This window comes from Erpetoichthys calabaricus, chromosome 8, assembly GCF_900747795.2.
Source record: "Erpetoichthys calabaricus chromosome 8, fErpCal1.3, whole genome shotgun sequence".
Classification (NCBI taxonomy): Eukaryota; Metazoa; Chordata; class Cladistia; order Polypteriformes; family Polypteridae; genus Erpetoichthys; species Erpetoichthys calabaricus.
The window spans coordinates 70,081,292-70,094,778 of record NC_041401.2 but is presented as its reverse complement, the minus strand read 5'-3'; the positions used below and the strand labels follow the sequence as shown (position 1 = coordinate 70,094,778).

General features: G+C 35.8%; 1 protein-coding gene across 1 annotated transcript in view; it reads left to right on the top strand.

The window, feature by feature from the left end:
• The first annotated feature begins 2,451 nt into the window (after window positions 1-2,451).
• The window catches only part of ulk2 (unc-51 like autophagy activating kinase 2), a 59,420-nt gene continuing 48,384 nt past the window's right edge, over window positions 2,452-13,487 (top strand). Inside the window, exons 1-3 of the mRNA XM_028806750.2 lie at window positions 2,452-5,077; window positions 7,259-7,351; window positions 9,096-9,137. Coding sequence (XP_028662583.1) covers window positions 4,988-5,077; window positions 7,259-7,351; window positions 9,096-9,137 — 225 coding nt within the window. The 5' untranslated portion in view covers window positions 2,452-4,987. The remainder of the gene's footprint in view (window positions 5,078-7,258; window positions 7,352-9,095; window positions 9,138-13,487) is intronic.

The following is a 13,487-nucleotide window of genomic DNA, read 5'->3' as shown; positions in this document are numbered from 1 at the left end:
GAAGTCTGGGCATCTCTGCTCAAGCTGCTGCCCCCGCGACCCGACCTCGGATAAGCGGGAGAGGATGGATGGATGGATGGATTCATGGCTTGGAAATCCATACTAACCCCTACAATCTCTACTGTTCTTTTTCTGGTTTTCTATGGTGGTGATCTGCACCACCACCACCTGATCAAAGCACCGTGCTGTCCCTACATTGATGGATTGAAGGCCAGAGGTCCACATGACCATCATCGTCTAATTCTTCCACGTGAAACCATGAGGACCCATTTAGATTATTTATGTTAGGTAGAATGCCTAGTGGGGGCTAGGCAGTCTCATGGCCTTGGAAGCCCTGAAGATTTAGTTTTTTCTCCAGCCCCATAGTGGTTTTTGTTTTGTTTTTTCTCTCCTCCCTGGCCATCGAACCTTACTTTATTCTTTGTTAATTAGTATTGCCTAATTTTTATACTTGTTCTTTTTTCTTCCTTCATCTTGTAAACCACTTTGTGCTACATCTTTTGTATGAAAACATGCTATATAAATAAATGCTGTTGTTGTTGTTGCCATGAACTATATGTGTATGTGCATCTATATATGGATGACAATTCCTTGCTTGGATGGGATTACATTATGTAAGGATGTCGATGGATACGCACTCTAGCTGGGTTGGTTGTTGCTACCTTTCCCAGAGGGAGGCTGCTGGGTCCGGGGTATGATGTTAAGCTGCATGCAGTCCTACAAGCAGATCCTCCAACTTGCAGGGAATCTTCGAGGTTAGTGGCAGACTTGCCACTCCAGCCACTGTAAAAAAAAAAAAAACTCACACAGTTCCATTTCATCTGAACTACTGTAGTGCTGAGGTGTCACCCGTTGCATGGCTGCACTCGAGTCCTAATTTAAGATCTTGAGGTGGTTTGTCAATTGGTGGGTGTGGCAACGCTCTGTATCAGTGCATGCTCCCAAACTCTGTATAATATATATACTGTATATATATATATATATATATATATATATATATATATATATATATATATATATACACTGTATAAAATATATATATATATATATATATATATATATATATATATATATATATATATACACTGTATAAAATATATATATATATATATATATATATATATATATATATATATATATATATATATATATATATATATATACAAATATAGGCACACATCCTAAAATTTATTATACAGCCCCAATTTAGCAATTATCGAACCCTTAGCTAAATGGCTCATTTTAAGTCCCTTAAGTATTAAATCAGGGCCAGTCATTTTAAGTTCATGATGGGCAACAGCAAATTCAGGATTTCATTGTAGCCTGCAGTCTTTAAATAAGAGGCTAATTCTTGGCTGAAGTTCATAGTTTGACTTTTTATTTCCCTCTTTCCACACACAATACACAAATTTAGAAATAATCAGAGTTAGCAAACATGACAAAGCTTTGAATTAATTTTGTGATTATTCTTTAATTAAACCAAAGGCAAAACACAACAAACAAACTCAGGACTGATTACTGATGAAAATGCACCTTTTTTGCTGGCTTGTTAGAAAACTGTTTAGACCATGAGGATATAGGCAAATAAAAGAGGAAACATAAATCTGGGGTTTATGTAATAGTATGGGGGGAAAAAAGCCCACAATGCAAGCTCAATAATAATCTTCAGTCTAAACTACTTTAATAAGACATACAGTATACTTTAAATTAGCCTTCTGGTTGTTTGTTTTCCCTTTGTTCACATGTGGAGGTGCTCAATTTTCCAAATTTAAAAACATGCAGGAAAAGTTGAATGGTGACTGCAAATTCACCAATGTGATTTAATTTGTTTACAGCGTGTATCGTGCTGGCCTGGTACATACCTTATGCAAGGCTGGATCCTGACATACTTCCAGTGATGCCATCCTGAAAGAATTAAACTGAACTATACTCAAAGTAAGACATTGGCTATGATGAAAACTCTCCCTCTCACCCCTCCCCGTGGTTGTCAATGGAATGAGACTAGTGGCCAGGAGGTAAGTGCTGTTGTTATAAGGCACCTGGGTGAGATTTCTTTCAGATGCAAACCCTGACCTTCACATCTCTTTGCTAAGATGCCTTCTGCAAGCGGCTGTGCTACTGACCGCTTCGGGTTCGTTAATTTGTTGTTCCTTTACACCAAAAGATGATTCTGTAATTTTCTGCTTCATTGCGCGTTACATTTCAAACATAACGTCATGCTTTGTTCACCACGTTACGTTTATTTTAGAGGTATGTTTCTGTCAATTCTGTGTACTAAGCACACATTCTTACTATTTACGACCCTGTGCATAACTAAAACGTTTTCACCGTCTTCTGTCGAAGAAAATAATTCAATGAAAACAAAGATGTGGAACTATTTGGCAAGGCGGAAGGTTATGGCGGCAGTGTTGCCGCACTATAAAATAAGCACAGTGGCGACTGCGCTGTCAGTGCTTTGTGAATGTGACAGATATGTTGAGGCTTTGGAAGAGACGTGTTTTTAATGAAAAAATGTGAAAGGAACATTAACTTGATATCCATAGCAACCTTATTGCTAAGTTTCCTCACTATGCAGAGGAACTAAAGATGTTTTTAATTTATTTTTATATTTTTTAGGTTGGATGATTTATCCCATTCCCGTGCTGGCTTGTTTTTGTCGCTCGCGAAGGACTGACTTCCTCGTAATGTCAAAAAAGGGAGTACCAGCTTCTCAGTGATAGGATTTAGAAAAGAAACAGTAGTTACTTGAACTTGCTAGTGGATACCAGGCGTAAATCTCGCCTGCGGCTTTTCGAGGCATCTGAACAGTCGGCGCCAAGGGTGACAAGTAGCAGGAAGAGAAAAGCTGCCGAGGGGACGGCCTGTAGTGGAGTAAACTGTGTGATGTTTACGGCGGCCGCCCGGGGATGGGTTCAAACAGCCACTGGGGCCGCGGATATCATCGGGAGGGAAGCACCAGCTACGGACGACGTTACTGGCACCGAGGCCTCCCCTGAACGCGGCCGCCTGACTGTACAAGCCTAACGGACTTGAAGCATGTCGAGGGGAGTTCGCAGAGCCACCCACGCTCCAGTATTCCACGCCAACACCTTGTGCGCATTGTTTACATCTGAACACCATTATACCTGCTGAAGATTTGGGGCCGGTACTTGAGGGATTTGGGGCGCGAGGTCACGTGCGCCCAGTAGGGGCGGGGGTTTCCACACGTGCGCTAAACAACCCATCAACAAGGAGAGTGGGTGAGAAGAGGAGGGCAACGAGCACTTAGCAGGAGAGTCGCACACTGAAGAAGACACGTGCATCCGCTACTGTCTTACCGGTAGCTGTGGATTTAAAACACAGTACAGCATCATTTTATTTACAAGCGAAAATTAAAACTTGTCTTTTTTCCCTGTGGGGACAGATCTGTTTACTGAGTTTTATACAAGTATAGCTTAACCATGTGAGGAGAACAAGCACGTTGTCATACCTACATCAAAGGTATTCTGCGTTTTTTTTTCCAGTTTACATTTCACTCGTGATGTTCTTGCCTTAGTGGACATCAAATCAGGAAATATAGTGACTGTCTTTAATGTATTTCCTTTTGGCTTCGGTTTTGTAAAAGGTGCATCGCGTCAAACATTTCAGTAAAGTGACTTTCTAAAAATTATGTAATTTAGGTCTTATGCAAAACTGGTCATTTTAACAAAATATATTCTATAATACATGTAAATGAAGAAACCGTCTAAGGCAGAGTGCTGCACGTCACTACTTTTGTATTTACAAAAACTTCGTAACCTGCATTGGGATTATCAGTTTATATTCCAAGATATTTCACCTTGGATTATCCTTGTTCATTGTGAATGACAAGCATAGATCTTTCATTGATGTTTTTGCAGAAGACGTTTGCAGATGAATTATTTATTTTTCTAATAAAAAGTGAACACATGGAAAGATGACGGAGCTACTGGTGGGCTTTCATGTTTCATCTACAGGAATACAAATCGGACAGTACCTGACTTTTTAGCAGGGTTATTGGATTCTCCCCCAGATGTTGAATATGCAAAGAAGCATTTACTTCTTCCTGAGTACTATCAACTATTAAGATGATGCTGCATTAATTATCCAAAGTCGACATTGCGAGTAAATTGAAGAACTTGCCAAATTTCATTCCGTCTGTTAGATGAACAATCTACTGTTAATACAAGTTGCATTTTAGTTAATTAATAACTATCGTCAAAAGGCACATTGTTTGTAATTTGACTTCCAAAAGAGTGAACTTCTCTTGATTCATTACTTTACTGTATGTGAAAAGACTGTCAGTGAATTTACACAAGGTTTTCAAATTTTAAGGTTTAAAAGCACAATTGTCCAAAAGAAAAAAAATAAGCTTTTCATAAATGGTGATTAACTTCGTGATAACCGATTTCTCCACCCAGGTTCTTATCATTGTCCTCTCATCCTCTTTAAACGGATATTTACAATACCGTTCAATAGCAGTATTTTCCTCAGAACATGCTTGTAATGGGCAAGTTTGTTTCTCAGCCAAAATTTTTGGGGAACCTTTAATTGTGGAATGTGATTAACATTATTCAAAAAGTCAAAAATAAATTTTAAAGCAGGTATCACAAAGTTATTACTTTTTAATTTTTATGAAGAAAGAAGTTCTTGGTGACATTTAAAGCTTATATATACATTTTTCTTACATGAAATACATTTAAAGTATGTATAAAGACTTATGATTTTACAATTCAGTTCCCATTTTAGTCTGACCAGTTGTTTCATTCATATTGCACTTAATGAGCAGTGGAAGAGCTTACATGGAAACAAAGAAGGAAATCTGTCTTTGACAGCTTTTTTTGTCATTTTTGTTTTTAGACATACTGTTTTTTAATTATTTTTCTTACTTTTTGAAAGCAAGCTCTGTTTAATTGAACTAAATCTGTGGATAATATCATTTTTTCACACTGCAAGAGCCTTTAGTGAACATCTACTCCTTTTGAAAAAAATGGAGATTGTTGGAGATTTTGAATATAGTAGAAAAGATCTTGTGGGCCATGGAGCTTTTGCAGTGGTATTCAAAGGGAGACACAGAAAGGTAAATATTATTTTTAGTTCTAATTTGTTGTGGTAAATTGTGGTTCTAGTTTATATGACCTGAGGTTTTTGTTCAATTCAATAGCAATTTTACCAATTTTTAGCAATGCATATTTAATATTTGAAATTGTGTGTATAACATAAACCGCAGAATAATTGTTCTGAACTAATTTGATGACTTAAAAATTTGTAACTGTATTGGGTGCTGTGTAGCCTGTTCTGTTCAAGGATGAATGGGTTCAGTTCCTTTTAGTCCTTCCAAGTAGGTCATTGTTATAATGCTAGAGAACATTGTCTCCCTGCTTTAATCCATTTCATGGCCATGTAAGAGTGGAGATGATTTTGACACAGCAGCATAAAGAAGGAATCAGTCCTGAATTTGGAACAAGCCCATCATGATAATTCATTTGATGCCCCTTAATTATTCTTGTACTATGCACATTTTGGTGATGCTGTTTATTTTGGACCAAGCTCACCAAAGCTAGAGACAAAACTTTAAGTTTTTGTCTCAGTTTTGAGTCTCAGTTGTGCTGTATAGAGTTTGAGTATAGTAATTGTTTACTGTATATTCAACTTTTTTTATAGTATCAATTTTTGGCCCTTTGAATAGCTTTGGTCTTGGGTATATGAGAATGTATATAACTTATTTTGTAGATTCTAGGACAACACCTCTGCCTTCCTCCCAGAATGCTTATTGTCCTCTTAGTCAGTACTTTCTTTACATTATCAATTAGCCATATTCAAATTAAATTTCTGAAATAAATTCCAAAAAATCATCTGCTGTATTTGTTGGATTTTAATGTGTGTTCCTGAAAGGTCATGAGTTATTTTTTCATTTATTAAATCCTGGCTATGCTGCCTCCTCCCCTCTTAATTCACTTAATCCTCTTGGTCTCATCTCGCCTCTTCTTCCAGTTTCATATAAAAACAAAGTGAATGTTGTCATGCTATTCAGACAGTACCACTAAGGAGGCTACTGATTTGACCAGGTTTTGAGACAGTCTAAGTGACCTGGTTGGCTGTGCTTCTGGTTTTGTATTTGTGTTGATACTCTTGCTTATATGCACATTAGTGATTTTGATTAAGTATTTTGACTAGAGTGCTGCCTTCTGTGTTCTGTCCACTTGCTGGGGCAATTTAGCAGGAACAGTATGTGATTGCATCTTGAATTTGTATCCAAGTCTGTGCCTGGGAAGTGTGATTCTTGCAGGCAGGTGGCAGATGTACTGTTAAAATGAAAGCTGCAAGTCTTTGCTCTACAGTAAGTGGGATGATCTTGTGAGACAGTCAAAGGTCAAAAATGTTGTTTTGTATATATTGTTTGTATCCTTTCTGCATGATCATTTTGAGATTTCTCCATTACTAGTGGAAGGAGTTGGGAAATCACTTGTGACTGGTATCTGTTTCCAACTTGAGTTGCAGTGCTGATATGTGACAGCACCATAAGACTCAGAAATATCTATCATGTGACAATAGATATTTATACCTGCTTAGTCGGCTGTTTATGGATATATTTTCTGTGCAAATACTTTTTAGGCCATGACACACATTTACAGTACACTCAATAATCTAAACTTTATTTAGTACAAACTAAGAGAGTTAAATCCATCCCATGGCCCTGAAATTGATAATACAAGAGCTAAAGGTCCTAAAACTAAAGGTGTTGGTGAAATTAGTAAATGCTTTGCTACAGGACAGATGTGGATACTTGCATCTAAAGTCACTTGTATCCAAATTCTTTCTTTAATTGTAAGGCATTCAGATTTATTTATTTTTTCTCTTTAGCATGTAGCATTTACAGTGTTGATGTACATTTGGGCTCATATCTATTGCTGAATGTTATTCATTTCAGAAATTTGAGTGCATTTGATGCCAGGATCATAGTTCATGGTGATGTACTGTAAATATTATTTTTTTGTCTTGCATCTCATGAAACAATAGAAAAAAAAATCAGATTCTTTTTCCTGCTTTGCATACTGACAGTGATAATTTTGAAGATTTGGCTATTTTGCAATCTTTAAATTAACTGTTAGCTGTTTGTATTACGTTAATGACCAGAAGACTGCATTTTTGATACATTATTTACATTATTATGGTATCTGCTTTGATCCCTGAAGAGGTGATACTCTTATTAAGAGATTAATTGTTATCTTTTAAGAAGTATACTGTTTTAACCTTTCAGAAAACTGATTGGGAAGTGGCAATCAAAAGCATCAACAAGAAAAATCTATCAAAGTCACAGATTCTTTTGGGCAAAGAAATTAAAATTTTGAAGGTGAGTATTAGACTGAACAGTCTGGTTTAATCTTTGTATTTGTGCTTCAACTGGGAAATCTATGCTATCTTTTTACGTAGGGCTACATAACTGTAATTTATTCAGTCATTTAAAACTTCAGCATTACCTTAGAAGCATAGTAAATTTAAATATTCTGTGAGTCCAGCAGTAAGAGTAATGGATATTTTTAAAGAAATATTCAGAGGACTTCTTTTTTGTTTGATAATAAATAAATATAGCATTGAGACAGTCATATATGTATCATTAGTCACATTTACACAATAAATCCTAATCCCTTTACCCTAAAAGGATAATGTAAAAACTTAATAATTTACGTAACATTACATTCTCCAACCCACCAAAATCAGTTCATGGTCACAGTTGGGGGGTCATGAAGCTTTTGTAATATGCTCTGGGAATGAAGCAGGAAATGTCCATGAATGGAGCATCAGTCCATCACAGGACCTGCCACCACCTACCCACCCATACTCAGACTCACAAAGGGCCATTTTAGAATTGCCATTTAATGTAACCTGTACATCTTCTGGGATTTAGTGTGGGTAGTTGGGGGTGAAAGAAAACACACATGGATATAGATGGACTCCGGTTCCATGCACTGCCATGCTAAGTGAAGTATTCATTCTCTTGTCAGTGTTACTTAGCTTAATTAAATCGCACTTTCTAGTGTGAAATTCTAAGCTAAACATTCTCTAGCATGATTGATTGATAGTAAATATACTTATACTGATGTTTGGAGATAAACATGGAGGAACTAGCATGCAAACAATGCAGAACAAGTGGTAGATGAGTGGATAGTATCCCAGTCCTAGAACTACTCTTAATGATGTTATTAAAGCCAGTTTATGGATGTGACTTTTTGTACTTTCTTTTCCTATGTTAATGATCTAGAAGCCTTGCTGCAGAAATTGGTAAAATGATTGGAATTTTAACAAAAACAACCTGATAAGTATTTAATAGTTTGTGGTGCTAATGTACTTTATGATCTGAAGTGTTTAAAAGGTTTCCATGCTGTGAGGTCAACACCATCTGGTTAATCATCACAGATGTTTACTTACTCATACAGCACACTTTGGTAATGCAGGCTTTATGCTAAAATGCACAAAAGACAAGAATACTCTTGATGTATTTGAATGGGACAGGTATACATTAGGTTATTTTACAAATGTAGGTTTTCTTATATCTATTTTGAATCAAAAAATTGTGTAATTGTTTGTTTTGTTTCTTCCTTCTGATAACACCTACACTGATACCCATATACTGTAGCATCTTTGTCTTTGCCAAACACAAATTTGAGTTTTTGTGAAGCACAACACTTTTTGCTGCAAGTGTAATGTTTTTATGCAGCCTCATTCATGTGATATGTTAAGTAATATGCTGCACAGGGAAATGTGTGTCGTGCTTTATGTCCAAGTGCAGCTTTGTAGGTCTGGAATCAAATGTTCCCAGTCCCTGCTTGTAGGTGTTTTCACAACTTTTTGTTAATTGAGTTAAATTGCTTCTGTCATAAAATGGAGCAACATCATCCTTTTGTAGGGCACTATCTTTTTGCTTTACTAATGCTTTGCTAATACTTTGGCATTAAGTGTAGCAGTGATATTACTGCCTGTGGACAAAGCAAAAAGTAACTAAGATTGCAATTCCATTCCTACTTAACTTCTCACAGCTAAATTGCTTCAGAATTTCTAGGTTACCAGCCTAATCATTATCCCCCCTCTTTCACTAGGAGCTGCAGCATGAAAACATTGTGGCTTTATATGATGTGCAGGTATGTTTTATTTTGTAATGTTGAAAGGGAAACCATTTGCACTTTTTTGTATGTGCAAGGCATATTTCCGTTAGTCCATTTTGTTAATGTTTTGATTATGTAACCAGGATTATAAAGTAAACAAGTCAAATTATATTAGTATATTAATTTGTACAATAATCGATTAGTTAATAGTACCATGTGCTGTTCATGATTGTTTGTGCATCCTTCCAATTGAACAGACTTTGAAAGACAATAGCACAGTAATAATATGAAAAACTAGTAGGAAAAAAGATTAAAAGGTTATTTCCACACTGCAAATGAAAGAAGATTAAAGACCAAACATTTTGGTTGTATAGCCTTCATCAGGTGTGCAACTGAAATGGAAAAAGCAGGTAACATATATAGGAGGAGAGGAAGAGAACAAAGGTGGAGTAGTTGAATGGAGAAAATGTCATAGTAGGTGTGAAAAAGCTGTCCTTTAGAGAATATATGCATATCTGCAAATGGGAAATTTTGTTTAATAATAATAATTCTTTACATTTATATAGTGCTTTTCTTACTACTCAAAGCGCTGTCTATGCAGGGAGGACTCCTCATCTTTGGGGATGCTCCTTTTAGAGTGAATGTTATAAGATCTGTTCCTGGCTTGATTGAGAACTCTGTTCACAATATGAGCAGGGTAATCCTCTATCATTGAAGAAACTCCTTATTCTGAGTGCTTCATTTCAGAAGTTAAATGCATCACTGCAGAGATGGCAGAGTCTGAGAGATAAGATAGTTTTTAGTATGCTAGAGATGGAAGGGGCTGAAGAGAAGCTATCTCTATGAGTAAACTGGCTTGTAAGACAGATTTTTAAGTCCAGGAAAACTGATAGAAAGACTGATGTTGTAGAAACATCAAAATTAAACCTGAGAGATTTATATAAACTATTAAAATAATTAATGTGTTCCTGTAGCTGGTTTCTGGAGCAAGAGGCAGCACCAATGCAATCATTGATATATATTTTGTACAGGTCTGGTACAAAGCATAGGTAGGAAGAAAATAAATGCCCTTCTATTCTATTGGTCAAATTTGGCTCTACAGCTACGAAACACAAATAATTGTGGGTAATCAAGATGTAAAGCCTTGCCCGTTGACCCATACTACAGTATTTCCTTGTTGAAAACTTAAAAATGAACATGCAAAGTGAAAATGTGTTTTACTTTTCATTTGTGCAGCTTCATTGCTGTTCAGACTGAAAATGAAATGGCAAACGGGATTATTTCATTTTATTTTAAATTTTTGCAGCATTCTTGAGTGTACTTGAAAATGTAATTGCAAATGGGGTTATTTAATTTTAAATTTAAGTTTTGCAGCATTCTTGTGCACGGACTTTGAAAATGAAATTGCAAAAGAGAGGTTGCATTTTCATTTTTTTATTTTCATTTTTATTTTCTTTTTTTGCAGAAAATACCTCCCATAGATTGTGAGACTGATGGTGTCCTAATTTTATCTCCTTGCAATGTACATTCACTCTTTTTTAACTAGCTTAAATTAAATGGTGACCATGTACACCTATACTAGCACACTGCATGCACTTGCAATGCACATACGTCGTAATCTGTACTGCTAGGCTGCATGTAGTCAAGCTGTGTCAGACATGTTTGGAGACAACTATGAGTGAATTTTACTTAAAGCTAGGTGAAAATAATTTGACGACTCGCTGAATATTACATTTCTAAATCGATTTAATGTCTTATGAAGGTGACGGTCAAAGTAGGGGTAGTGATTGTGAACTGCAAAGTGCAGAGGTACTGTCTTTAATTTTATCTGACAGAAAGCAAGCTTCTGATTACTGAACTGCTGTGTTCATGAAAATATGAATTGTAAAATATGCATTCAATGTAAACAATATATTACACCCTATCAAAAGAAGGTGAAATAATAATCTTAATAATGAAGAGCCAAAGGAGATGCAGATTTCACTACTCAACACACCCAAATCAACAAATTTGCAAAACAACTTCAGTAGAAACACCCAGAAGGCTACACAGCCTTCACCATCTTATAACACGTCTGAATGAATGAATAAATAAGTTAACATTACTGTCTAATTGGAAATTCAAACATGGCATGTCAGAATAGCTACAGTATTTCAATACATAATATATTCATAGACCGCAATGCTTATGCACATTCTTTTCACTGTTATGACATATAGTGATGCAATAGTCAGAATAACAGAAAGATATTGTAGCATACAGAAGCACTGTCTCTTCTGTTGTAGCACTCATTAAAATGTACAAACTCATCATTAAGCTTTAGTTATCTTGTGCTACTGAGCTCCTGAACTTAACAACAAATTTATCTTTATTTTCTCTCAGTGTCGAATCTTTTGTTCAGTTTCTTTTGCCCTCTCTCTGAATTTGGTTTAAACTTCAAGGGCTGGAAGAATTGGAGGAGGGTGTTCAGGAAGAAGCCCTTTTTTTCTGAAATATAAGTAGTGGGACAGTTGAATGCAGAAACAATAGGGCTGTGGATATTTGGGAGACGTTCAAACTAGGATATCTGTGGGTTTTCAGTAATGAGGCAAGTAGCACTGGGTGATTACTCCTCTTTGCTGGTGAGAAGAGAAATGGTAGAACTTAACTCCTGCTGGTAATCATCTGTTGGGTCTTGCTTGATGGGATGACAGATGGCTTTGTTGAAGTTGTTTTGAAACTTCTGGAATATAGAGGTACTTCTCCAGACTACCAACGTGCACCCCCTTGTCAGCAGATTTGACAGTATCATCTTAATGTAGAAGAAATACTGTAGTGCTTGGAGTTCAGCTTTGGTAAGGCTTGTTCTGTATTTGTTGAGACAAGAAAGCTTACTAGGAATTTGGTTAGCACACTGATTGATTAAATAATCAACAAGTCCAAAATGACCAGCCAATGGGGTCCTGAATCTCCGTTTGGGATTAATGAAGTAGAAGGTTTCAAAGACTGGATCACTTTCTTTCACAGTGCTGGTTTCTTCTCCATGGAGTGCTTTGAGACAAATCCAATAGTAAAAGCGATTAAAGTCAACATGGACTTGGAGATTGTCAAACTTTGTTGGCACTGCAATGAAAGACAGACTTTTGCTGAGTAGTGATCATTCATCCTGTGAAAGAGGGAGGTCAGAGGGTATAGTTTCTACAAGATTACTGTTGTAGAGAAAGGAGGAAGTTTCCTTCTCTGGCTTGTTTTTCAATAAGAAATCGAGTTTTCTGTGTTTATTGAGGAAGTTGTAGAACCTGGGATTCAAAGTCCTAATGAATTGCATTGTAGATATTTCTTGGGTTCCTTGATAGTACCATTTATGATGTTATATATGAAGACTTATAACAAAACTGTTGGAAACAATAAAACCTTTAAATTTCTGGGTTTGTCCTTGGATTTCTCAGTATCTCATTAACTTTTATATTTTGTACCTCATTTCCCCAGTTTCATTTGTTTACGTCATTTTATATACACCTCAATTATGAGGCATATATGAAGTGACTTTTGTTTTATACATTTAGTGTTTATTAAATGTAAAAATGTGCAAATAATTTTGAAAAAGATGATACCCCAGTGTTAAACAGATTTAAGATACACATTTTTGTCTATTTTATTCCATTTCCTGACAGTATAAACAGGAAGATCTTCAGCAAATTTGCCTCAGTTTTTTAAGATATGTCTTTCGGATAAGGTTAAATGAATGTACGTTTTATTGAGTTTTTTTTTTTTTTTTCTGTGGGGGATGTAAAGAAAATTATCTAGCCTTTTAATACCCTCAGTTTATCTGCTGATGAAGCACTGCTGCAAATGCTGCATTATGAGAGATTTCACTAAATTATTAATATCCTGGAAGATGAGGGCATGAAAGGCCTACAGATTGCTTGTGTAAGACAGGGAATATAGCTGTGGTTAGTTGATGGTCTCCGCCCATCTTTAAACACAGAACAGTAGCGTAGTAATTCTCATTAATTAGTCTTCATAATTAATTAGTCTTCAGAAAATATTTTAGGAGCATCCTTTTTTCATACAATTTTTATTAAGTAATAAAACTCTACACTGATCTATTTGTGCTAGTTTAAATAAAATAACAATGCACGTCCACGTTCATTTTAGATTTTTTAAAACTAATTATCCTTGTTTAGCAACTGGTAAATTTATAGCTTTGCTTGCTCACAGTCAAAAATACACCTAAAATAATAATCCTATATTTCACATACCACTATGTGTGCATACTTATCATTATTTTCATGAACTTTTTTTCATAAATAATGAGTGCCTTAGAAAAGAATTTGACAAATGCCGCCTTGTCAAGCAAAAGTTTGATGTGACATTAAAAGCCATGTATATCTCGTAAGCTACCAA